General features: G+C 31.1%; 2 protein-coding genes across 4 annotated transcripts; one reads left to right on the top strand and one right to left on the bottom strand.

The window, feature by feature from the left end:
* Positions 1 to 1,989: 1,989 nt before the first annotated feature.
* Positions 1,990 to 9,304, top strand: LOC107877633. 3 transcript variants are annotated; one of them, XM_016724331.2, is made up of 4 exons: positions 1,991 to 2,123; positions 5,457 to 5,594; positions 6,541 to 6,664; positions 8,724 to 9,304. In XM_016724331.2, the coding sequence occupies exons 1-3, from the start codon at positions 2,037 to 2,039 to the stop codon at positions 6,646 to 6,648; spliced, it is 333 nt and encodes a 110-aa protein (XP_016579817.1). In that variant the 5' UTR covers positions 1,991 to 2,036; the 3' UTR covers positions 6,649 to 6,664; positions 8,724 to 9,304. The 3 variants fall into 3 exon arrangements, with proteins under 3 accessions (XP_016579815.1, XP_016579817.1, XP_016579816.1); XM_016724329.2 differs by lacking the exons at positions 6,541 to 6,664; positions 8,724 to 9,304 and adding an exon at positions 5,944 to 6,376 and having other exon boundaries at positions 1,990 to 2,123; XM_016724330.2 differs by lacking the exon at positions 8,724 to 9,304 and having other exon boundaries at positions 6,541 to 6,833.
* A 10,521-nt stretch (positions 9,305 to 19,825) lies between these two features.
* Positions 19,826 to 27,311, bottom strand: LOC107877632 (bHLH transcription factor RHL1). Its single transcript, XM_016724328.2, has 8 exons — positions 27,172 to 27,311; positions 26,675 to 27,066; positions 26,485 to 26,577; positions 25,915 to 26,088; positions 25,749 to 25,814; positions 23,290 to 23,355; positions 22,724 to 22,792; positions 19,826 to 20,927 (listed from the first exon to the last, which is right to left on the bottom strand). Exons 2-8 carry the CDS (start codon positions 27,050 to 27,052, stop codon positions 20,586 to 20,588), a joined length of 1,188 nt encoding a protein of 395 aa, XP_016579814.2. The 5' UTR covers positions 27,053 to 27,066; positions 27,172 to 27,311; the 3' UTR covers positions 19,826 to 20,585.
* Between the last annotated feature and the right edge of the window lie 585 nt (positions 27,312 to 27,896).

Below are 27,896 nucleotides of genomic sequence, written 5' to 3'. Positions count from 1 at the left end.
ATTGAATTTATCTATCTTAATTTACATGTTTAAAAAAATTAAAGCGCATAAATTAAAATGAATAATATTGCACCAAAAACTTAGAAGTCAGATGAATCAATAGTAATACCCACCAAGTGTTGTCAAGTCCAATCCAACAAAATGAACAAATAAACCTGCTTCGTTAGATTGATATATACAATCAAAATGTTTTTTTTATCTATCACAACATATTATAACAATTAGGGGTGTTCATGGGTTGGTTTGGATCGGTTATTGGTCAAAATCATAACCAAACCAACTTAGTCAGTTTTTAAATTTCTAAAACCAAACCAAACAAAACAAAAAAATAATCGTCGGTTTGGTTCTTGTCGGTTTGGTTCGGTTTGGTTCAGTTTTTCTGTTCATAACTTTAGCTAATGATAAAATGATAAAAGTTGAAAATTAAAAAAAATAAATTCAATCTAACATATGAGAGGTTAACTGAGTGTTGTATCTCAACCTTGAAACTAACATGTCAACTGAGTGTTATACTTCGACAAAGCTATGAACAACACCATATGAATGCTTCTAAAAAAATATTTTAAAACTATATTTAACAGAATGATATGATAAATCCCCGAAAAGGTGAACACATAAACTTCTTGCTCAACAAGGTTCAAAAAGAAGGTTAAAATTAATGATTTTCTATAGTTAAATGAATCTCAGCTATAAATTTCAATATACAACAAGATACTATTATTTTCACAATTAGTAACATTTGTCATTCAAAGTGCGAAATTCACTTAGAATCTCATAAGGTACTATCAACTAGATGAAGAAATGACCTAATGTGTTACGACTAAAGTTAAATCATGATTAAAATATAAAATGTAACAGATATTTATATTGTATTTATGAATAATACATAAATAATTATATTATATATATATCGGTTCTGTTTGGTTATTTTGTCGGTTATTTTAGAGTAAAACCAAATCAAACCAAATTAGTATCGATTTTTTAAAATTCAAAACCAAACCAAATCAAACCTAACCAAATATCAATTTTTTTTAATCGGTTTGATTTGGATCGTGGTTTGATTTGGTTAAAAATCAAACCATGAACACCCCTAATAATAATGACCAAATTTATCTGTCTTAATTTTCATGTTTAATAAAATTAAAGCGCATAAATTAAAACAAATAATATCACACCAAAAATTTAGAAGTCAGATGAATCAATAATAGTAATACCCACCAAGTGTTGTCAAGTCCAATCCAACAAAATGTACCCTACAAATGTGGACTATAATCCCACCAAAGGTACTACATGGAATGGACCTTATATTGGTGGGTTGAATTTGAGGTGCCCATGAAAGGATGAATGTTTTTGTCCATTTTTGGAAAAGGAATAAATTGATACGCTGATACATCGTGAATCAATAAAGCTCCTGAAAAATACTTATATAAAAAAATAAATAAAATCAAAACTCTCGCTATGTGTTTTGATTTCTTAAAACTCTCGCTATTTCAGATAATTATATGTTTGCGCTATCACGTAATTTTTCCAAAATAGTTTAATTACTTGTAATGGGCCAAATAGTTTTAACCAATATGGCCCAACAGCTTGGACCCAATTAAGCTTTTAATGATCCAGCCCATTCATCTAGCCTATATAGCTTCTAATCCAAAAAAATGTATTGGAAGCTAATTATATATCTTTATACAGAAAAATAGATGTTCATTGGATGTATTATGTATCTAGGCAGACCCAAAATTGAAATTTTTTTATCGGGAGCTAATTATGTATCTCGACAGACTCAAAATCGGTATTTTCAGTAATTATGCAAAATATTGAGATTTTCTGTAATTAAATTCCAAACTGCGGGGATTTATGTTGTCTGCCCTTGTTTTTTTGGGCCAAAAAAGTTTCAACCAATATGGGCCAACTACATAGGCCCATTAAGTTGTTAATGATCCAACCCAGTTAATTAATCCAACATTCCAACTTGTTCTTCAAGATACTCAAACACTATAAATAGAAATTTGTTCGGTTATTCAAAATGGAGTTTAGCAATGGCATCATTGGAAGCTTATAAATCACAAATTACCGACGAAATTCGCACCGATGTTCTTACTAAAGCTCGAATCTCTTGCTATAAGGTAGCACTTTGTTTTCTCTCCTTTTTTTTTTTTTCATAATTTATAAAAATATAGTATGTAAATTACTATATACACATTTTGAAATACTTGCGTTTTTTTTTTTGTGTGTGTGATTGATTAATGAGGTGAAACTACCGGAAAATATGATCAATTTTGAAATACTTGTGTGTGTGTGTGATTAATTAGCTGAAGGTACTGAAATTACTGGAAAATATGATCAATTTTGAAATGTGTGTGTGTGTATGTGTTGTTTGATTAATGAACTGAAACTACTGGAAAATATGATCAATTTTGGAATACTTATGTGTGTGTTTTTTGTGTGCGTATTTGATTAATGACCTGAAACTACTGGGAAATATGATCAATTTTGAAATACTTGTGTGTGTGTGTGTGAGATTAATTAGCTGAAGGTACTGGAAATTATGATCAATTTTGAAATACTTATGTGTGCGTTTTTTTTTGTGTGTGTGTTTGATTAATGAGGTGAAACTACTGGAAAATAAGATCAATTTTGAAATCGTGTTTTTTTTTGTGTATGTATTTGATTAATGAGCTGAAACTACTGGAAAATATGATCAATTTTGAAATACTTATGTGCGTTTTTCTTTTTGCGTGTGTATTCAATTAATGAGCTGAAATTATGGAAAAATATGATCAATTTTAAAATACTTATATATATTTTTTTGTGTGTGTATGTGTGTGTTTGATTAGTGAGCTGAAACTACTTAAAAATATGATCAATTTTGGAATACTTATGTATGTGTTTTTTGTGCGCGTATTTGATTAATGAGCTGAAACTACTGGAAAATATGATCAATTTTGAAATACTTAAGTATATTTTTTTTGTGTGTGTGTTTGATTAATGAGCTGAAACTACTGAGAAATATGATCAATTTTGAAATACTTATGTGTGTTTTTCTTTTTGCGTGTGTATTTGATTAATGAGCTGAAACTACTGGAAAATACGGTCAATTTTGAAATACTTATGTTTTTTTTTTTTGGTGTGTGTGTGTGATTACGAACTGAAATTATGGGAAAATATGATCAATTTTGAAATACTTATATGCGTTTTTTTTTTTGTGTGTGTGATACGAGCTGAAATTACGGGAAAATGTGATCGATTTTGAAATGCTTATGTGCATGTCTGTGTGTGTGATTACGAGCTGAAATAACTGGAAATTATGATTAATTTAGATATAATGATAATATAAGGGAGTGAATTTATGGTTTGAAGACGAGAGATGCATTCTCTGTGTGAGTGCGTGCGTGTGATTAGTGGCGGAGCCACCTTGGATCCAGGGGGTTCATCCGATCCCCTTCGACCGAAAAATATATTATTTTTATACTATTTTTACATGGTCAAAAAATTTTGTATGTATATATGGTGGATGTTGAACCCCCTTCGACTAGTCCGTATGTTTACTTTTAAACCCCTCAATGAAATTCTTGGCACCGCCACCGGTGATTACAAGGTACACCTTGTTTTCTCTCATTATTTTTTCATTATTTATAAAAATATGTAAATTATATACACATTTTGAAATACTTATGTGCGTGTTATGTGTGTGTGAGAGTGTGTGTGTTTACAAGCTGAAATCACTTGAAAATACAATCAATTTTGAAATACTTATGTGCGTGGTTTGGGTGTGTGTATGTGTTTGTGTGATTACGAGCTGAAATCACGGGAAAATATGATCAATTTTGAAATACTTATGTTCGTGTTTTGTGTGTGTGAGAATATGAGGTGAAATCACTGGAAATTATGATCAATTTTGATGTAATGCTAATATAAGGGAGTGAATTTTAGGTTTCAAAGGAGAATGAATTCTACATATGCTTGGATGTGTGTGTGTTTGTGTGTGATTATGAGCTGAACTCACTGAAAATTATGATCAATTTTGAAGTAAGGATAGTAGAAGGGACTGAATTTGTGGTATGAAGACGAGAGGTGGATTCTATCTATGCTTGAATGTATGTGTGTGTGTGTGCGATTAACGAGCTGAAACTACTAGAAAATATGATCAATTTTGATATAAAGATAACAGAGATGAATTCTATCTATGCCCAGATGTGTTTGCGTGTGTGATTACGAGCTGAAAACACTGGAATTTTTCACTGGAAATGATGATCAATTTTGATATGAAGATAATAGAAGGGAGTGATGTGGTTTGAAAGCCATAGATGCATTCTATCTATGCATGTGTGTGTGTGTGTGTGTGTGTGTGTGAGAGAGAGAGAGAGAGAGAGAGATTATGAGCTGAAAACCACTGGAAGATCAATTTTCATATAATTAATGATAATAGAAGCGAGTGAGTCTATGCTTTGAACTTGGAGACGAGAGATGAATTCTATCTATTCCTAAATATGGGTGTGTGATTAATGAGCTGAAACCACTGAATTTCTTTGGACCTGCTGTAGCAATTTTTTTATTTTTTTATTTTTTTATTTTGATGTTCATATGACTTATGATCTATTTTGATATAAAGAATAGGGTAAAAAGTTGTGGAGGATGCGGATTAGTGTAGAACCATAGTAGGTAGTAGTATAGAAGGTTAGTTGGTAGTAGTGAGTTGTGGAGGACGTTGTGTTGCTGTACGTCCATGCTAGTAGTCCTGCGATTGCTCCTCGAGTTTCTTGTCCTTTAATTTTTGTTACTATCTACTGTATTTTGTACTTCGATTTATTGTATCATTTGTTGTAGTTAATGTTCAGAATGTTTTATCATGCTTTCACTTTTGTTTATCGTATTATTTTTTTTTTCGTTAATGTTCAGAATGTTCTGTTATGCTTTCACTTTTGTTTATTCTTTTTCTAGACTGCTTTGGACTGTTTTTCCTTGAGCCGAGGGTTCTTTCGTAAACATCCTCTCTACCTCTGCGGTAGGGGTAGGGTCTGCATACACTCTAGCCTCCCCAGATCTCACTATGTGGGACTACATTGGGTATGTTGTTGTAGAAGGGAGTGAATTTTTGGTTTGAAGGCAAGAGATGAAATTCTATCTATGCCTGGATGTGTGTGTGAGTGTGTGATTACGAGCTGCCAAACCAGATTCGGTTGGACTTGCTGTAGTAACTTTTTTCTTTTATTTTGATGTTTACATGAATCATAATCAATCTTTGATAAAGCTAATAGAAGGGAGTGAATATTTGGTGTAAAAGTTACAAATGCATTCTATCTATGCCTGGATGTGTTTTTGTGTGTGATTATGAGCTGAAACCGCTGGATTCTGTACCTGCTCTAGTAATTTTTTTTGTTTTATTTTGATGTTCATATGAATTATGATCAATCTCTAATATAACAACTAATAGAAGGGTGTTAAATTGTCATTTGAAGGCAAGAGATGCATTCTACTCATGCCTGGAGAACAAATCAGACAAGAAGCCTACTGAGATCGCGACTGTTGGGCTGTTATACCCAGTTGATTGCAAGAAAACTAGGCAGGAATATGTGAAACGATGCCGACCCACTTGGGTGAGCTTTTATAATCTCATCAAGGATTAAGAACATCTAGTTTCGCTTTGTTATGGAATGAAACAGATAGATATAAACAATTCAGTTAGTCTAATCCAACTAGTTATTGGTTGATTGATTTGGTTAGTTTTAGCTGTTTGGAGCACTTTAGTTGGTGTTGATAAAGTTGATAGAAGAATATTTCTTCAGAAAATTGCATCAAAATAAAGGGAATTTTAGAATAAAGAACTCAGTTTCCTTCATTTTCCAAATAGCTTTTCAGTGTACCAAACCGATAAACATGTTAATTTTTTGGGACTTACCTTGCTGTTTTAGGTTTATTAATTAGTATATGCTTTTTGTATGATAGGTGAAGCATTTTGATAGGCAATACTGTTCAAAGAAGAAAGTTCAGAGGCATTTAGATGATAATGAGTCAAGGAGAGGTCCGATGTCGCTTCCCCAACCTTATACTTTCAAACCCCCTTGTTCTTGCTGATAGAAAATTTCTGGCTGTTTTGGATGTCAACAAGTGGTTTCTCCACGTTGTTCTTTGGTAATATGTGGGGTTGTACAGCGATGGGAAACTTCCAATTACATCATGAGTAGTGGTAAAAAGCTAAGTTGTGCGGACTCTTCACTTTTGATGTCGCATCCGTGTTATTTGGCGAACCCGAGACACACCCGTTTAACATTTTTGAAGAGTCTTGAGTAACTAGATAAAAAGTTAATTGGTAGGTGGATTAGCAAATGATTTGTGTACCTATGGTTTATAAAAGAAATTGCAAGCTTACATTTCCACATCCACCATCTTAATTTGCTTACTTTTTATCTATTATGTTATTTTGTGACTTAGTAGTTTATTGGATTTTCTCCGTCTCTCCTCTTCTTTTTAGAAGAGACTAAAGATTGTTCTGAAAAGGTTCGAAGAGTTACTCCTCATTCTCTTGGCTTGAACTTCTCACAGGGGTTTAATGCTTGGCCACAAAGGGGAGTGGCAAGTGAATTTATTGCTTTGAACATTAAGAAACATCCAAGCAAGAACAAGAGACTACTGAATGTGCCGAATCCCTAGAGATAGGCCATTTGAGGTGCGCTTCTTTTGGTACAGGTTCCTATTTTTAACTCACGTTAAGAAGATTCTGGGGACGTACTTTAATCTGTAGTGTGTAAGTGTATAGTTTTGACGTCTTGTCTTACCTGCAGAACAGACATTCTACCAAGATATATTTCTTGATATGAAGTATTTTTCTGCTGCTCATGTGTAGTTTTCGGATTATTTCCCTTTCCGCTTCTTTGAGATTCTGCCGTTAGCTCTAGTTTGTTTGGTTTTGCTTTCTTGTTGATAACTTAAAGCTTCCCTGTAGAAATTATGTTAGCTGAATGTGATTGTGTCTTCCATTGAATTTAGTGGGACAAAAGAGGAATAATTGAGCTTACAATTCCATACTTATAGCCTTGGAGGCTCACTTCCCACTGAAAAAAATAAAAAAGAAAGTAAATCTCTCTCATTTCCATTAAGGTATATTTCAACTCTGTGTAGATTGAGATTCCGTTGGGAGTGTCTAATGTGAATTTGGTTCTGTTATCAAAGGCGAGACGCGCAAGAAAAGCTCTAAGGTTCGTTGGGGCTTTAAGCACAAATTGCAAAGAAAGCCTAGGCTTTCATGAAGAAAGGTGCATACGGAGAAAATATTGCAAATATGAATTTTTTTTTTTTTTTTTTTTGATAAAGTAAAAATTATGTATGTTTAGTTCATGTCTAATAATTATAAACATGGATAACAAATATATAGACAAAGAAATTGATAAAAAATATGATAACTTGAAATACAAGTGCTTAGTGTCGCCTCTTTAGGATTACACTCATTGAAAAGGAAAAGTATGTCTTAGACCTTGATGACGACATTGAATGCCCACTTTCTCCCTTTTTAGAATGGCTCCAGTGGCTACATTTATTTTAAGTCTGGTCGCTCGGGCCGTTGTACCTTTTGATTATGGTATGGTATTGTCAGATCCGAACATAGGGCTACTTTATTTGTTTGCCATATCTTTTAGGTGTTTATGGAATTATTATAGCAGGTTCGTCTAGTAATTAGGGGGCGGCCGTTCTAAGTGAGGCGAAATGCTCAACATATGTCTTGCGCCTCGCTTTAGGGCTTGAGCACACCTTTGACAACACGGGAAGTTCGCTCTTGCTAAGCATTCTTTTCTGTTGAAAAATTCTTCCCTCATCTATGTGGCATCTAACATATTTAGTGTGTTCTGTGTTTTTCTTGATTTAAGCTTTTCAATCATCTCACACAGACTACTTTCCTTTCATTCATCATTCCATCTCTCTCTCATTTCTTATTCCCACTCTTTATTGCATCTGGTTGATCTGATTTACAATGCTAGTAATTGGTGGATTGTACAAAGTTGATATATAGGAAGACAGTCTTTTTATGGTCGAGGACGCTGTATAATTGTTCAACACTTCTTGCCAAAATAAGTAGCTGCAGATAAACTCTGTATGAGTGTGTGTAGTGTAGAAGTAGTGTTACTGTTGCCATAGTGCACAAAAGGACGATCCTTCAGGCCGAGGGAGCAAATGAATGGTACATATGTAAGTTTAAGAGAGTTACATGAGTGGATTGTGGCTTGTCGACACAGAGGGGCACTTGAACAGAAATCAAATGTTACATGGAAAGCTAGAAACTAACTAAAAGAATTTGGTATGCCTAGCTAGTTACAACAACAACATACCCAATGTCGCCCCATAAGTGGTGTCTGAGAACAGTGCGATGTACGGTGTAGACCTTACCCCTACCTTTGTGGAGTAGAAGCCCACACTAGGCATAGTTGTAATAGTAGTTGTTGTTGTTATGTTAATTGAAGAGACCGTTTGTTCTTTTTGCCTGTGCTAATATGCCTGTGTAACGATGCATATGCATAGTTAGTTAAGCTTCTTGCTGAGTATGGAAATGCAAGGTAATACTGCATACAATACATCCTTGTGGTGGGACCCTTCCCCCACCCTTGCGCATAACGGGAGCTTTAGTGCACCGGGCTGCCCTTTTCTTATCTGATCCCTCTTTGCAGTTTTATTGAATCTAATAACTGCTCTCTAACTAGGTTCTGTTTCTTGTTATGACTATATGATCCTTGTAGGCTTATATCTAAGCACCTCTATTGAGTAATGCTTGAGTCGCAGCATTAAGGTCTGACCCAAATTGAGCAAGGGCGGCCACTTCGCGATATTGTGTCAATTCCAGTTTTGAACTACCACAGACTTGTTTCATAATTTTCAACTGAGCGACAGACCCGACGCGACTGACAAATATGCCGACGCTAATAGCAGGTCTAATTCCGCGATTAAAGAGATCTGTTTTCAAACCGATTTGTCCATCGGTAATGGGGATCACATTGGTGGAAATATAGGCCGATACGTCTTCAGCTTGTGTTTCAATGACGGGTAAGACGGTTAAGCTAACTGTGCCTATCTGGTCCGATCGTTTAGCCGCTCTTTCTAAGAAACGGGAATATGTTCATTCTATCTTTTATTTTATTAAATTATTTAATTCTTGCCAATTAAATCAAAATTTATGTTTAACCAGGAATGCAATTAATTAATTGTCGAATCCTTTGTATTTACATGTATTTTTTAAAATACTATTTAACAATTGCCTTTTTTTTTTATTTGACTTAACAAGAAAGGTTAAAACACAAGTTGGCATATGTATTAGTCAACCTTTTTAACTTTTTTGGTTGTGTTATATAATTTACTAAGTCAAGTGGAATAAAATTGCACATTAAATTGTTGTTAATTCAATTGCAATATAATTAGTACTACATGTTTTTGGTTTGTGGCTTTCTTTTTCCATCCAGCAACATAACACCAATATTAAAATATTTATGCAAGCCGCAGATTAAGACATTTTTACTTTAAATTAATTTACTTGGGCAATCTTTTTTTTTTGCTTGTTATGTCTATCAAGTTTGATTTTTATTGTGTTTCAATTATCACACTATTTTGTTGTTGTTCTGGTTTCTTTCTCGTAGACTTTGTATTGTGTCCTTGTTAGTTACTATATTTTCTTCATTGTTTCCTTCTTCTTTGTACCTAGATTTGCTGAACTTGAACGAAGGGTCTTTCAGAAATAACCTCTCTACCTTCACGAGATAGTGATAAAATCTGCGTACACTTTATTCTTTCCTGACCTTACTTATGGAATTTTTGTTGGACAATTTTTTTTTCTTTCTTTGATGTTGAAACTTTGGACTGAATTTTTTTTTTTCTCCTTGAATAATTATAGCAAAAACAAAGGTCAAAACCGCGTCTATACTGAATTTTCAACAACTAAAACATGATAGCTATAGTCCAAATAAGTCATATTGGCTTAGTTAGCAAAGACTTTGATGATGTAAATGTCATAAATTATATATACACATTTTTCTTGGTGGGGCTTGGGGTGGGAATTTAAAAAGTAGAAATATCGTTCCCTATCACTTTTTTATTATGTTTTATAAAAATAGTGAAGGAGAATGTTGAAGTTATTGGTAAAGTTGTCATGTGATCAGGAAGTCATGAGTTCAAATCATAGAAATCAGTGGTGGAGTCAGAATTTTCATTAAAGGGAGACACACGAACTATTCGAAGAAGGTTCAACATCAATTATATGTACGTAAAATATAATTTTAACCATGTATTAATAGTATATAATTTTCCACCAAAGGGGGTTCGAGTGAACCCCTAACAATAAGGTGGCTCCGCCCCTGGTGGAAATAACTCCTTGCAGAAATATAAGATGAGGCTGCGTACAATAGATCATTGTGATTCGGTCCTTTCTTGAATCTTACGCATAGCGAAAGTTTTAATGCACAAGCTGCCCTTTTATAAAAGTAGTCCCGAATTTGGAATTAAAAATTTGTGAGGCGCAATCAACAACAACAACAACAATGACAACGACATATTTAATATAGTCTAACAAGTGAGGTCCTAGGAAAGTGAGTGTATACAGATATTACTCCTATCTTGACATGTAGACAGGTCGAGGAGGAGAGTGTATACAGATATTACTCCTTAGAAATACAAATTGAATAATCTATCCATTAAATTTTGTTTGACCTCTTACAACTTTTAAGAGTCAATAACATGTTTCTTTGTTGGTTTTACATTACTTTGTCAATCAAATTTCTAGCTCAAAAATTGATGGCTAGTGGTGGGTTATAATATATAGTTTTCAAACGTAGAATTATCTTAAGACAAAATTGATAGATTTGTGGTGGATGCTTGATCATAAACAGTACAAATATAGTGAATTATGCCATCAATTATTTGTAAAGCTATCCTCAAGAACCACCTTGCAAGGTTAAATATTCCTGAGTGATCGATAGTGAAGTAGTACCGTGAGAGAAGTGAAAAAAAACCCATCAGGGAGTGAAATAGAACATGAAATCGTAAGCTCCCAAGCAGTGGGAGGAGTCAGGGCTCTAACCGCGTGCCTGTTGAAGAATGAGCCGACGACTCATAGGCAGTGGCTTGGTTAAGGGAACTCACCGGAGCCATAGCGAAAGCGAGTCTTCATAGAGCAATTGTCACTGCTTATAGACCCGAACCTGAGTGATTTATCTACGATCAGGATGAAGCTTGGGTGAAACTACGTAAAGGTCCGAACCGACTGATGTTGAAGAATCAGCGGATGAATCGTAGTTAGGGGTGTAATAAATATTTTGGAGAAATTATGTTTTTGTTGTTCCACCAGCTTCAGCCGCCTAACTCACTCTTATATAATAAGAGACAATATTATTATTATAAATTATTAGTTATACACATATTATACATTAGTAAACTTTCTTTTAGGATGTTGACTATTTAAGTTATATTACTTGCCACCAAATTGACGTGCCATCGTGACCTAGTTGACTTAATAGAAACACTAATTTGAAATTAATTTTAGGTATTGATAAATCAAAAAGTTCATGTTGGGTAAAATATCTTTATGAGATTATTTAAAATAACATAAATAGCATGGAATATCTTTTTTAAAATAATAAAATAGTTTGTGTGTAGCATGTCATTATCCTAATTTTGGTAACTACTACCAAAACCAAACCCTTTGTGCGAACGTGCATCCAAATATCTAAATTGTTAGGTTAGTAACTAAACAATAACACATATTGGTTTCTATATAAAATGGTACGAAACTCAAATTATTTTCAACGATAAAAATAACGTCTACTGATTACTTTTTGATCAGTCGAAATCTTTCAAATTTCATATATGAAATTCCATGATAATGACTATTGTTTTTCAAATGTTTTGAAATTTTACTTATGAAATTTGAAACTTTTAAATAATGGAAACCTTTTTAAATTAAAGGCGTTGAAAAGTGGTTATTTGTGATTTTTTACCATCCAATTTTGAAATGTGTTATTGCCCCCACCCCACCCCCCCTCCCCAAACTTTTCTTAAATTTGTTACTCCTATTCTAGAAAAAAGAATTTTGCTACTTTGGTCTTTGGGACATTGGAAAGGGGAAGGAAAAAGGATAATGGGGCTACCTTTTTTCTTTTTCTTTTTAATTTTATTTGTGGAATAATGGTAGCATAATAAATTTGGACCAAAAAATTATGGTCATTTAGCACTTTCCGTAAGTTTTATTTTCAGAATGTTTTGTCATGTCTTGTTTAGTATTTTGCTCTCCTTCATATATTCTTGAGTCGATGATCTATCGGAAACATTCTACTTTCTAAGATAGAGGTAAGATTTGCATACATAATACATATTATTCTTTCTAAACCTCATTTATTGAATTACACTGAAAATGTGAAGATGTGGTTGTGGTGTATGATTAAGCAGCTTTGATCTTTGATTAAATACTTCGTACTTCCTCCATTTTGTATTAGTTGACCCCTATGGACTTGACACAAATATTAATTGAGTGTTTATTTTATCAAATTAGCATTATTAATTATACTTTGAAAGTATAAATGTGAGTTATACAATTTATGTAGTCATTTAATAATAAGGATAATCTTGAAAGAACATAATAAAATTCTCTTGATTTCATAAATGGAATAACTAAATTTAAATAATATTAGCATGATTGTCGACTACTACGAAACGGAGGGAGTATATTTTTGGTCCATTTATATAGGACATATTATGTAGATAAATTATAGGAAAAAATACATAAAGTAGCATACTTAAGTATTAAATTACAAAAATTACAACACTTTTATCAAATTACATTTTGTAGCATATGTATTTGTATTTTTGTAGCAACTGTTTGCAAAAATACAAAATACATATCGATCATAAGGGCAGTAAAAATCATATGTATTTATATTTTTGTAACAACGGTTTGCAAAAATACAAAATACAACTTGTTATATTATGTAACTATGAAACTGTTGCTATGAAACTCATAATTAAGGGGATAAATATGTTATTTCTAAATTTTGCCACTAAATTATATTTAGAATTATACTGAACTCAATCAAGTATCAATGGTACAAAGTTAACATAACACATACAATTAAAGTATATAATAATTAATAAATCATTAAATTTTAGGAGATTCACAAATAAAAGGGATCAAAAATACATATTACAATTATTTTTGAAGGCAATGTGGTTAGTTATATATAACAAGAACATAACCAAAATCAACATTTATCGATATTTGAGGAATTAAAAGTATATTCCATATTTTCTTTAATTTAAATTAATTAGTTGGTGGGTAGTGGAATTTTGCATTTGTAATTTATCACCAACAACTCGAATAGAAACACAAAAAATTGCAATCATGTCAAATCATACTTATCAATTATTAAGTCATTTGAAACTAATATAAGAATGAGTAAATAAGCCAAAGAATTGAAGTGATTAAGTTATCATATTTGTTGACTGAAATTTTTGTTGAATTTGACTATATATCACTGGCAATATCTCTCTCAACTACTTGGTCTATAATTATTAACACATAATAAGTCTATCCAATAAAATTCATAAATTTGGAATTATCTATTTGTCCAATTCATATTCCATTTTGGAAAGTGGCCCAATGAAGTGTACAAATTTATCCATGCCATTTGTAGTAATTCTTTATATATATATATATATATTAAGAGTGTGAAGATCCTTAGAAAAGTGATTTGAACCTTTTTTTTCTCATTAAAAGACTCTACTTTAAACAAAACTGTATTTTTTTCACTATTTTCTTCAATTTATTTTTTAATTATTTTTACTATATTAATTAGACTCCTAAAATGTATGTGACTCCAAAAATATATGAAAGAAGAATCAATTAATATTTTTCTTTGTATTGATTAATTAGAAAAATGCTCCAAAAATAGGACTTTTTTAAGAAAATATTTCTATAAATATTGAGATGTACGTTAAACTAGAGAAGAAACCGGTTTGCTTATTGGAAAAATATGATTGATGTTCATCTAACTTGATTCGGTTGCATGCCTAGATTGGTGGATGCTTAATTTTCTAACCCTCAACTTCTTTACTATTTTTGTCAACATAATAGAATTCAACGTGTGTGTGTATATATATATATTTCTTCTTTATTTCATTCAAGTCATTCTTTAGTGTTAAAATTTTCGCTCAGACAAGAATTATTTTCATCAAAATTGAAGCTTTGTGATCACTATTGTATAATTTTGCTGTAGTTTACTGGTCGTAGATGAATTTACCGGTGGTAAATGAATGTCGGTCGACTTTGAAGATTTTTTTTATGTAAATGTTAGGTTTAATAGTATTGTTTTTATATCTCTGCTTTGAGAACTTTTTTTGTATAAAAGTAAAATTTAGTTGTATTATTTTGATATCTCTATTATCGTATTATTTTGTTATAGTTTACAAATGGTAGATGAGTATCGCACGGCTTTGAGAAAATTTTTGTGTAAATGTAAGATTTAATTATATTGTTTTGATGTCTCTATCATCGTATTGTTTTGTTGCACTTTATAGGTGGTAGATGAATGTCGATCTGCTTTGAAATTTTTTTTTGGTAAAGGTTGGATTTAATTAAATACCTTCTCCAAAAGATATTGAATTTAATTATTGTATTCATCCTTATTATTTAAACAAATATCCTATTTAGTGTAACGTTTAAAGTCAATAAAGTGAGGTACACGCGCGAGACGCGTTCACCTAAACTACTATATATATATTATGGTAATGTCCGATCTAGTTTGTGCAAACCTTGATTAATTAGTTTTGAAGTAAATTTCCTGGATGGTCACCCATGTTTGGGAAATTATATACAAATATTATTTTTGTTTCATTTAGGACAAGAATATCATTCAACTCTTTCTATTTTCCTTAAAATATACTTAACACCTCAGAAACCTTCTCTCTCCTATTTGGAATGTCATGTCATTAAAAAATAATCTTTATAAATAGATCTATTTAACTTATCAAACTTATTTAACTAAAGTTTTATCTTAATTTTTTTTAAAAAAAAAATTACACATAATATACTAATCATTAAAGATTAATTTAATTACACCAAAAGCTTGAATTGTTTTATTTTGTATGTACTTTTCAAAGTTTCTTTTATTTACTTATTTATTTTATCACTTAATACTATTTAAAACTAAATTACTTATAAATATTGATACTCATTTAATTTTTATTTATTTATTTTATATATTAAAGATTCTTAAAATGTAAAAGAAATAAAAACGACGGATTCATAGTTTACACATTAAATTTGTTATTTATATGAGAATAAGAAAATAAAATTCACTTTTTTTTTAGATTATACAAAAGAATTTTTGCATTAATATAATCCAAAGATATTAAATTACCTTCAAATATAGAGTAATAGAGAATAAAAAAATATAATTTATTATTTAAAAGCATTGATGGCAAACCTAAGGTATTTTTTGTTACCAAACAAAATTGAATTAGAAAATTTTAATATATCAGGTGTAATTTAAAAGAAAAAATTAGGATAAAACTTTAGTTAAAAAAGTTTGATAAGTTATACACTTATCAAAAAAGAAAAAAAAATTAATGACATGGTATTCCAAGTAGAAGAGAGAAAGATTTTGAGGTGTTAAAATATATTTTAAGGAAAAAAAGAAAAATTGGATGATATTCTTGTCCTAAATAAAACAAAAATAATATTTACATGCAATTTCCCAAATATGAATGACCATTCAGGGAATTTACTCTTAATTTTGATTCTTGATACCTTTCAATATCATATATATATTGGGTAACACCACAGACTAATTTTCAAGTACCAGTTACCTTGTGATGCGAGTTTTTTCTAAACCCGTAAATTTTAAAACTGCACCGCACCGCAACCCCTTTAAACCCGCATAAATCCGTCCCACATTCATACTCGTACCGCACCATCCATTTTTTAAAAAAAAAATAAAAAAAATTCATAACTCAATTGAAAATCATAATATTTTCAAATCTACAACTAGGAAATAATAACAACTAGTTTCTATTATATCATTTTTCACTAAAAAATTGTCAAAAAGTATCGCGTGTACAAGTAATGATCAAATATCATATTTTAAAAAAAATGAATAGAGATATTAAAAAAATTATAAAATTATTTATTTGTAGTGTTATATATGTCATTTTAAGTATCATAAAATTTTAAGTAAAGAATACATATAATTTTAGGTATATTTACGAGAATAATACTAATTTTTAATATTTTTAATTTAGACCCACATATACCTACAACCCACACCGCACCGCACCATTTTAAAAAAAAATTACTTTAACCCGCTCCGCATCCACACCACACCACATAATTAAAATCCGCACCGTTTCGTATAGCTTAAAACCCGCACCGCATCGCATCCGCTCCATTGTCATCCCTAGATATATGAAAAAACATTGGGTATATATTTTTACCTTTTAGAGACCTCATGATTGCCCCTTTTCATCGATTACGTGCTAATGGAAATATAGTGTTGTATATTATATTGGTTCAAGTGAATGTCTCTTAAACTTTATAAACATAACTATATTGTTATTTTGACCACTTAAGTCGATCAATACAAAAAGAAATTAACGAAAATATATTAGAAACATTAGATGAGAAAGAAGGTGATTTCATGTAATTATGTAAACGATAGACTGCTTAACAAGTGGATAATAAGTGTGTTTATCACTTATTAAGTAATTTTAATCAAAGGAAATCTCTCCTTTGAAATCTTGAAGCCTTATGGTTTCCAACACAATAGATTTTAGTTGAAACCTAACTTTCACCACTATTTTTTTTGGTGACTAGAGCATAGATACAATTTCACTATTATTTGTTATGGTAATTATTGAACTATATTTAGCACATTCAGTGCGGAGATGTGAGACGTTGGCTATGGATGACTTCAAGCGGAGTAGAGGTATAGTCCGAAGAAATATTGAAGTGAGGTGATTAGACATGACACAAAGCAGTTATAGCTTACTGAGGACATGACCCTAGATAGGAAGGTGGGAAAGACGCAGATTAAAGTATAGGGTTAGTGGGTAGGAGTATGTCCATGCTAGTCTAGCAAGGAGTGCTTTGTTTTGTATTTGTGCATATAGTCGGAGTGTTATGTATGTGTCTTGTAGTTCCTTGTTCATGGTGTTTTGGTGATGTTTGTAATTTTCTGATAGATTGTACATAATAGTTACCTTGTTTCTTTTTATTCTCTATTAATGTGTTATCTCATTTTGTTTGTTGTTTCTATCTTTTTTATTATTGTTATTTTTTCTGAGCCGGGAGTCTATCAAAAACAGGCTCTCTACTTTGTCTGAGGTAGTAATATAAATTGCGTACGCTTTATCCATTCTGAACCTCATTTCGTGGGAATACACTGAATATGTTGTTGTTGATGTCTTGAAATAAGAAAATACATCATAAACGTGCAAGTAAGAGAGAAAAAAAAACTTGAAATATTTGATAAACAATAAAAAGATGTGAAGAAAATAGGCATATATTAAGATGTTTGCATGAATATTAAGCAAGAGAGGCATGTTTTCCTGCAGACAGAAGCAAAGACCTAAAGAGGATAATAGTAGACCTATTAGTCTAAAGATCATTATTAATTTATTTAATGTTTAATTTTCTACCTAGTGTTTAATACACGTGTTTTGTTGCTTCATTTACTTTGTATCTTGCTATTTGTTGTCATATGTTCTTAAAATCATGCTTCGAATACTCATCTTCGCTTTTCTGAGCCACTAATCTATCGAAAACAATCTTCCTTATGGTTGAAATACTCATCTTCTGAGCCGATGGTCTATCGAAAAGAATCTTTCTTACCGCAATGAGAAGTAAAGTATACATATATTCTACTCTCCTCAAATTCACTCTCATATTACACTCAATTAGTTATATTTATCTAATATATGTTTTGGAGGTTCTACTCTCTCCGCTCTTATTTACTTGTCACATTTTTAAGTTGCACATTCCTTTAAAAAAAAATATTAACTAAAAGGTAACTTGACTAAGTTATCGTTATTTATTACTCATTTTTATTTAATATTTCTTTTTTTTTTGTATTATATTAATATTTCTTCATATTTGTTACTAAGACCTAAGTATAAAAGTGAAAACTAACAATTAATTATGTCCAGATTTTGTGAAATGATAAATATTAAGAAACACCTATTTTTCGTAAAGATAATAACTAATTAAAAACGAAGGAAGTACTAGTTTGAATTTACGTTGTGTAAGACCTATTAAAAGAGGGAAGCGACCTTTCCAAAATACTCAAATTCGAAGCCACATGATGAAAATGAATTTAAGTTTGTCAGAGTATAAAATATTTTAAACTATCAAAAAATTTTAACCTGTTATTATAGGTTTACTCAATTTTTTTTTCAACTTTTTTGTATGTAAAAAATTGAATAACCTGTCATAGCAGATCAAGTTTACCCGTTGAAAATATTTTATGTATCCGAGCTCCATCTTTAATACTCTCTCTATTTCGGAATAAGTGAATTATCAGGGTATTTATTGATATTTCAAAATAAGTAAATCATTGAATTTTTTTTCAAATTTACCCTTATGATTTAACAACCAATTAATTTTTGAAAAGATATTACAAAGTCAATTTTTTCTTTTTTTTGGGGTAAAAATGGAATGTTATGTTAAATTTATGTCTTTGTTTTTTTTCTTAATTTGTGTGTCAAAATCCAACAATTCACTTATTATGAAAAAGAGAGAGTAATAAAGAATTACCTATACTACTTTATTTATGTCAATTTTTCTCTATCTCTATTTACACCTAAAGTTCCTTGACTTCTTTCTTCCAAAAGGAAAAACATCAAGTTACAAAATTCTATCTTTTCTCAATGACTTTGACACAATAACTAATTAGAGAAATTACCCTCTCTTTTACTATCTTTCTTTTCTTCCTACAAAAGCAAAAGAAGACTTGTTTAAAGTAGAATTAATTCTTTTTTCTAAAGTCAAAGGGGGTTTATAATTTATTTGGAATTATTATTAAAAATACATATATTAACCAAATGATGGTAAATAGTAATTCATTACTTCCTTCGTTTCATTTTATCTGTTTCAAATTGGGATGACACAACTATTAAGAAAATAATGATTGATAATGTAACTTTACCATTTTGCTCCTCTTAATTGTATCTTGTTGTTAGTTCCAATATTGATGAATGACTAATACTAAAATATCATTTATATTCTTAATGATGTACTCTTAATAATACTCCTCTTTGCAATATTTTTCAAAGATACTAATAACAAGGAGTAAGTAATTACACTAAGGGTATAATAAAAAAAATTATCTTATCTTGATAAGTAAAAAAAAATGTCATATTAAAAAATTTGAAACGGGTAAAATGACTACAAAGCAAAGCAATCGAATTCCCCAAAAGTACTAAAGACAGTGAAATAGCAAAGGTTTTTAAAGTGATACCAAAGTAGGTATATTACACTACTAAAATAATGACAAGGATAAAGTAAACACCTCAAAGCTGTCAACCCTTTTCCTTGAAATATGCAAGAATCAAAATCCATTTTTTCCCATCCTTAGATTTTTGTACATTAATTCATCTTTTTTCAACGATAATAACATATCTAACGTAATTTCACATATAGAATATAAAAAAATAAAATATATATAGATCTTATTTCAACCTTTTAGAGGAAAAAAGTTATTTCCGATAAAACCTCGATTTAAAAAAAAAAATGCCTTTAAAAATGAAAGCAAAATAGCAAGATACTAATTCATCTTTTTTCAATTTCCTTTTCATGAATTGGATCATATAATCATTCATAATCATCTACAATATCATAACAACATCATCACAATTCATCATTACATATATATATATAATCATTCCAAGTAAAAATACTTAATTAACAACAGAAAAAAACAATTAAAAGAAAAAGATCATCTCATCATTAAGAAGAAACATGAGTTCCTTAGTTCCCTTTGGCTTTCCTGTTGTGTTAGCTTAAGTTAAGCCAAGTCTACCTAAATACGACGTCGTTCCATTCTTGCTTCTCCCTTCTTTCTTTCAAAAAGAGCGAACCAAAATAACACGCTTAAAATATCTCGATTTTTTTGAGTTTTACATCAGAATTATCAGGTGTGTAAGTTTATAACCTGAAATATCATCAATTATTTAGCAAAACATACCTCACTTAATAATTGTTATGTTCCGGTATGAAACTAAAACAATTAATAGTTGAGATGTATTGTGATAAATAATTGATGACAACTCAGGTAGAAAACACCTATGTCTCGAACTCTTCAAAAATGTCATCGGGTGCTTGTCAGATTCTTCGAAAATATTATATTTTTAAAGAATCAAACACGATGTAGCAACATTTTTGAATAATTCAAACGACTTAGGAAAACACATAAACCTGATAATTCATATATAAAATTCAAAAGATGAAAATACTTTAAGGTGTAGTTTTTGCCGATTAACTCTTTCAAGAGGAAATAAAAGACCCTTATTTTAGTAAGACTTTTGACGGCTGATTGTTCATGTCAATGTAACGCCGTTAAAAGAAAAACGTTCTAAGCTTCAGAAACAGAAGTAGAATCTTTAACGGCGTTACCTACTAACGTGGCTGACTGAACAGTCAAAGCAGACAAGCTAGGAGAAGTTGGTCCTCCTCCACCGTTAGTGTTGTTAACGCCGTTAGGGATCATTGGGGGGTTCCTGGAGTGACACGTGGCAGTTGAGATAGCAGTAGCTAATGATATAGGCATAAGGCATAACCCTTTTCCTTGTAGATATTGCATGGCAGAACCCATATCTTCTTCCATTAATTTAGCTACTTGGTGTTCTGTTACCGTCATTGTGTCATTGTTTGATGATGACGCCGTTACGTTACCGTTACCGTTACCTCTTCCTCCCTGTATATATAACATAAACATACACCATAACTTGTTATATTTATACAAATTTTCGTCCTTACAAAATAATGACAAAAATCTCAACTAATTATGTATCTTCATAGAATGTATCGAGAGCTAATTATGTATTTCGATAGATTCAAAATCGAAAAAAATGTATCGAGAGCTAATTATATTTCTTTACAAAGGTTAAAATATATCTTTGTTGGATGTTGTCTCGACATACTCAAAATTGAAAAAATATGAGTACCTTTGTTGGATATATTGAGAGCTAATTATGTAATCTCGACAGATCCAAAATTATGAAATTTCAGTGAATATGAAAAATATCAAAAAATTTTAAAATTAAGCTTCAAATTATCGGGACTTATCTTGCCAATATAATAAGAATATGAGATGAATAAAAAGATAATTATGAATAATTATAGTGGAATTTATTATCCGAGAAGACAGAACTTGCTATAAAAGGATAAATTATATGTTGCAAAAGGATGGGGGGAAATGTTATTATGGTTCTTTTTGGTACGAGAATTATGGTTCTTCTGCTTCAATATATGTGATCTAATTTGATTACATAAATAAATTGCTTTTTTTTAAAAAAAAAATGTATCATAATATTCATTTGATCATATATTACTTTAGAAATATTCGATCTTGAGAACGCAATAACAATTACAGAATACTATACAATAATATATTTATCAAAATGTATAATTTTTTAATTACCTGATTTTGTATGAAATAGTGAAGGCAAAGCAAGTAAAATTGAGTAGAAAAGGTGTTTGGGTAGGATGGGAAAAAGGTTGAAACATAAGTAGGCACGCGTGATACTTTATGTTTTTGTCCTATTATGCTGACAACAGAATTTTGACAGAGACATCTTATTGAGGAAAACAGGGGAGGATGCCAGGATGGGCATGTTTTTTTTTTTTTAATGGCAAGGAGGAAATTATATCGTTTGTATATAATTAAAATTAATATTTATTTATATATATATATATAGTAGATGTTAAGTTCAATAGCGGAGATATAGGATTTAGGGTTATAAGTGTTTGAGAGATTCAAGCACACATATTAACACTCAAAACTTTAATATTCAGCTTGAAAATTAAAGGATTCAGCTATCTTTTTGGCTTGATTTCAGTTTAGAGGTACTTATTTTTTTAATCTTATATCAATTTAATACATTTCTTTATACTAATTGCATTTATTTTGTGTCGAATTTAATAGGTGTTGAAACACCATCATTTTGAACCTAAGTCCGCCCCTGATTAAACTCCTTTAGCCTTTTGTGTATTTACTTCTTATATTTTGAATTCTCTTAATGAAAATTTGAACTCTGTCACTAGTGGTTGGAATGGGAGGAGGAAGGGTTTGGATTGGTGTTTGGGGGCGGGGGAAGGTTTCTATTTAAAATTGTACCCATGCTTTTACAAATAGACTAGTAGTACCTCATGCCCTTTTTCATTTCATGTTCTTTTTCCTTTAAATAGAAAGCTATATAGGTTTATAGCTATCTAGCATAGGCTATATACTGGTTACTATGTTATGTCAAAAGGAGATGATTCTCTTTCATAGCTTTTATGTTTTCTATCTTATTTGTAGATTTCATGTTAAGTTTATGAAAAGTTTATATTAGATCAAAGATTAAGATGGTGATAGAAGAATTTTTATTCACATTAAGTCATCATTAACTAATAACTTCTCTAAAATGAACATTTTTAGCTTTTCAAATAATTTGTCAAAAAATGCAATGTGAAATGAAAGTTGAAGAAGGGGGGGTTAAGATAGTGTACCTCAGAGGACATATCAGCAACTAAGGGAGCAACAGCTGCAGCACCACCTAATCTACTCATACTTAGAACCTGAGATCACACACAAAAACAAAGACAAGAAAGAAAATTGAAACACAAGCACCATATGATATTGACAGAAAAGTGCAGCAGCACCGAGGCTCCCGCTATGCACAGAATTCGATGAAGAGTCGGACTACATGAGTACATTTTTGCAAGGAGCTATTTTCACGGATTGAATTCGTGACCTCTTGATCACATTGAAAGAAAGTAAAAGGACAATCCAATACACTAAATCTTTTAGTATGTGCAAGATCGAAGAAAGATCAGACAAGAGAATTAGTTATAAGTCACCTTACATTTTTGTAAAGGGACTATTTCCCGACTTGAATCCACCAACTCTTGCTCACACTAACAGAAAGTAATTCCTTATTATAATACATAACCCCCCATATTCACCAACTGATTTTTAAGCATTATTTCCCATCCAAATTGTCAACAAGGAAGCAGCTTTTTATTTAAAATATAAAAGTGAAAATAAATAAAGAAAGAGAGAGAGAGAGTAGTACTTTGACTTGGAGCTGGAGGAATTTGACATAGTCGATGATCTCATCAAGCATTGAAGCCTTGTCTGTCTGTCATTCCATAACCCCAACAAAACATCAACACGTTAGTTTCCCTATTAATTTAAACACCATTCACTTCATCCCTTTCACTTACAAGTTACAATAATCAAATAAGTCAGACAATTCACTATTTTTTTTTTCAAGTATCCCACGGTCAACAGCAGTAAGACTAATTCTCCATTCCTACTGTCAGTATATTAAGCGATAGAGAACTGATCACAGAATTTTTTTCATTCACCATAGGTGGAGATCGAACCCCCAACCTCTTACTTAAGGGTGGGGTGCCAAGGGTTGACAATTCACTATTTCACATTTAACTTTCTTCCAATAAATTAATTTAAAACACAAGATATTTCTTCTGCCAAAAGCCCAAAACACAATTAAGTAAATAACAATATTTTAGACATCTCAGTAGCTCATGGATTGTCTTAGCTGAATTTTCACCTAGCTGATAAGAATTGATCGATTTCGCAACTTATATTTTCCTTTTAAGGTACAAAAATACTTTTTCCTAGTTGCTGGTACCCAACTTGGGGTCGATTAATTTAAATTTATGTCGTGAAGTTTTATTGTGACTCGATGAGTCAATCGAAAATAGCCTCTCTATCTTATACAAACAGGGATAAGATATGTGTACGCCCTATCTTTAGGGATCGTGTTTGTAGAATTATGTTGGATATATTATTGTTGTTATTGTCATGAAGGTCCGGTGCACTAAAGCTACCAATATGAGCGGTGTTCAGGAAAGGGCCCCACCACAAGGATGTATCGTACGCAGCCTTACCTTGTATTTCTACCAGAGGCTGTTTTCAGGACTTGAACCCGTGACCTCCTGGTCACATGGCAGCAACTTTATCAGTTACTCCAAGATGCCCCTTCACCTATCACCATACTACCATCTTAATAATTGTACTATCGTGAAGGTCAATCATAATAACATATTACTTTCTTTATTTTAATTTATTTGATCTATTTTTCTTTGAACGTACTAAATATATCAAAATATCTTTTAAAACGTTCAAATACATCGATTAATTTAAAACAGAGGGAATGTAGTTTTAGTATAAACATTGAGTAAAAATATAACATTATTTAAACTTAGATAAATATTAAAACACATTAGACAAATGTTGAAATAAGATTAGATGAGGTAACTATCAGTAGGATTACTATGATCCCGGGAGAATCTTTTTTTCAGTTTTCATTTTCAAGTACTTGCACGGAAAGATAGATAATAAATACTGTACACATTTACTCCCTATATATTCTCCTCACACATTTACTCGCCCTATTTTATTGACACGTGTCCAATTAAAGATATATGATATCCATCAATCACATGGGACGAAAGCAGTTACGATATATAAATATATGATTAATTTTCTAATTTTACGAAACTAATGATAATTTAATCAAAGTTAAGATCAGGTAATTAATGATTTAATTTAATTATTTCTTTTATCTACGATATTAAAAATATGCAATCTTTTACTTGTTTAGTTTTAAAAGTCAAGACATAAGTTATCACTTGTATTTCTTTCATTCTAAATAAGTGTTATTTTAGTAAAATAATATGTTTATTAAGAAATAGATAAATATAATATGTAGTTTACTAAATTATTTCAATTTAATATGTCTATAAAGAGTTGAATATTATTAAGAAGATGGACTACAAAAATTTTAGTTGGAAAATCATAGTAGTAATTATAACTTTAAAGATACCACTTATTTTGAGATCGAACGGAGTAATTTATAATTTGTCCTTATTATTGTTATTGGATAAGTAAAAATATATGAAAAAAGTAACTTGATTTAATTAAATTTATTTTTTTCGTTCACTTTTACTTGTCAATTTTACTTTTTGAGGGAGGACGATATGAAGTATGGACAATGATCAATATTCTAAATGCACTTTTTATCTTATTGATCTGAATAGGATTATAACTTATACTCTCTCGTTTTATTTTATGTGACATATTTTGATTGGATATGAAGTTTAAAAAATAAAAAAAGATTATTACTATCTTTAATTAAGTGGGATTAATAAGGATAAAAGTAAAATTGTGTATTTAAATAGTTAACAAATAAGAAAATGTGACATTCTTTTTTAGATGGACTAAAAAATAATTGAGGACCATAAAATGAAATGGACTACTATTTAAATATTTTATGTATACAACAACAATATACCCAGTGTATTCCCACCTAGTGGGATTTAGGGAGGGTAGAGTGTACGCAGATCATACCATTGCCTCAATAGAAGTAGAGAGGTTGTTTTCGATAGACCCGGCTATTTAAATATTTTATGTATAATTTTCAAATACTTAAAATTTAATATTAAATTGATATTATCACGAAATAAAATGTGCTTATGTAAAAATTGATAATATGTGTGAAATTACCTTATTGGCATTGGGTACCAGCTCCTGTAAAGCCTTCATTCTCTCTGCAATTCTCTCTCTACGTAACTGTCCACCATTTACAGAAAAACACCCACAAATTTCGGAATATCAGAAAAAAAAAAAAAAAACCTGAAAATTAGAAGGGCAAAAGTGTAATTAAACATACTCTTTCAGCAATGCTATGAGGATCAGTAGCTTGTCCTCTACGAGCTCTCACTCTTTGTTGCTTTGGCTGCGCCGGCGCTGGCGTTGTTCCAGCTGAACCACTTGCCGCCGGCGTTTGGTTCATCGCCGGCGAAGCTACCGGAGCTCCGAAACTCTGCGAATTCATCGTTCCTCCCTGTAATTTTCAATAATATCGTATAAAATTTCTTAGCTAAAATGAAATCTATTAATGTACTATGAGTGATTTAGCAATGGAGTTTGTATAATCCAGTCTAAATTTATGTCGTATTGTTGAAATTTTTGAGATTCAAACTTCTAAATTTAGTTGATTCTCGAAATTAGTGTAACGTAAATTGAGAAGAAGAGAGTATATGCATGTAAAATGCATCGATCCTCCGCTGTAATGTTTTCGAAAATACTATATAAAATTATCGTTAAATAGTTCATATCACAGAATATGAACGGATAAATTTTGTAACTAAACAGTAAAATTATGCAAAAAAAATTGTTAAATACGAGCAATTTAGCAATAAATTGACGATGAAATTGTAGCTGTAGCATGTGTATGGACCTGAGGAAGATGAAAATGGTGAGATTGATTGGAGGTTTGACCAAGAGATCCAGTGAATCCATTGAAAAGAGCTTGAACAGAACTGCCATTAACCTGTAATTAACATCATAATCAGTCATCAATAATAATATTAGGATAATAAATAGTTATTAAAACTAGTCATAAACACAATTAAATAGTAAAAACTCACGCCGCCGTCGTTATCGCCATTTCCGGCGAGTGTTCGAGAAAGCAAAAGCTGTTGTTGCTGTAGCATAAGTGCTTTAGCAGCTGCAGCGGCAGCTGCAGCCGCGCTTCCGCCGCCGCCGTTGATCTGGTGTTGACGGAGCTTTGAAGCGAGGAGAGAAGAAGCTTGATCGTCGTAAATGAACGGTGATTGCTCGTCGACGGAGTTAGGGTTCTGCTGAGGCGGCGGCGGCGGCGGCGGAGATGAGAGGTGGTGGTGGTGTGGGTCCCATGAAGATTTGGAAAATTCAGGCCAAGGAGATGAATTAGAAGGAACAGAAGAGAGAATTTGTTCGAGAAAATCGTCGTGTTGTTCACTAAGAAGTGAATTCATGGCTTGCATTTTATGGTTTTTCACTACAAAATAAAATTAAAAAAAATCGGTTTCATTAAAATTATATATAATAAGAACATAAATAAAATTAATATGAGCTATTTAGAGAGAGTTTTAGTTGTATGCACCTGAGATTTTTGCTTTGTTTTGATTTTGTTTTATTTAGCAGGTTGGGTGTGGAAGTTTTGGTTCAATTATAGCAAGAGAGAGAGATAGAAGAAATATGAATGAATCATGAAGTTATGGTTTTGGAATGAATGGAATGTTGTTTATATAGGTCTTTATGTGTGTGGATTTCCAAACAACACCCCCACCCACCCCCAAACCCCACCAACACCCTTTTTTTTTTACTTAGATGTTCATATTTGCATTACAGTTCAACTAATAAAAATTTACATCAGATAGGCTCATCTAAGAAGAGTGTTTTCTATCAAAAAATATTTCATATTAGGATTTGAACCCGAAACAGAAATAGAATTAAAAGGGGGGGGAGGGGTTTCGCAAAAAAAATAAATAAGTGAATTTAAAAAAAAAAAAAATCCCATCACGTGAAAATATACTGGATTTATTATTGTTGTTATTTTTTATGAGAGTCATAATATCAGTGCTTTGAAGAAATGTCTATCTTCAAGAGAAGATTAACGAATGAGTTTCAAATTTATCATCTTCGCTTTTCAGGATATTGAAGGAAAGACTGACTAATAAAAATTCGCGTCAGATAGGCTCATTTAAGAATAGTGTTTTCTATCAAAAAATTTAACATATCAGGATTTTTAAAAAAATTCTTTATGAGAGCCATAATATCAATGCTTTGAAGAAATGTCTATCTTCAAGAGAAGACTATCGAATGAGT

The sequence above is a fragment of the Capsicum annuum genome, chromosome 7 (assembly GCF_002878395.1).
Source record: "Capsicum annuum cultivar UCD-10X-F1 chromosome 7, UCD10Xv1.1, whole genome shotgun sequence".
NCBI classification, from domain to species: domain Eukaryota; kingdom Viridiplantae; phylum Streptophyta; class Magnoliopsida; order Solanales; family Solanaceae; genus Capsicum; species Capsicum annuum.
Note: the sequence above shows the minus strand (reverse complement) of the source record. Positions and strands in the feature narration are given on the sequence as shown.

Bases quoted from the DNA above. Each gene is read 5' to 3' on its own strand.
- LOC107877633 (XM_016724329.2), top strand. From the start codon at position 2,037: ATGGCATCATTGGAAGCTTATAAATCACAAATTACCGACGAAATTCGC. The intron at 2,124-5,456 runs GTAGCACTTTGT...TGTCATTTGAAG, and splicing joins CTCGAATCTCTTGCTATAAG to GCAAGAGATGCATTCTACTC. The intron at 5,595-5,943 runs GTGAGCTTTTAT...TTTGTATGATAG, and splicing joins AACGATGCCGACCCACTTGG to GTGAAGCATTTTGATAGGCA.
- LOC107877632 (XM_016724328.2), bottom strand. From the start codon at position 27,052: ATGCAAGCCATGAATTCACTTCTTAGTGAACAACACGACGATTTTCTC. The intron at 25,815-25,914 runs GTATGTTTAATT...AATGGTGGACAG, and splicing joins CTCATAGCATTGCTGAAAGA to TTACGTAGAGAGAGAATTGC. The intron at 20,928-22,723 runs GTACACTATCTT...TTATATATACAG, and splicing joins TTGCTGATATGTCCTCTGAG to GGAGGAAGAGGTAACGGTAA.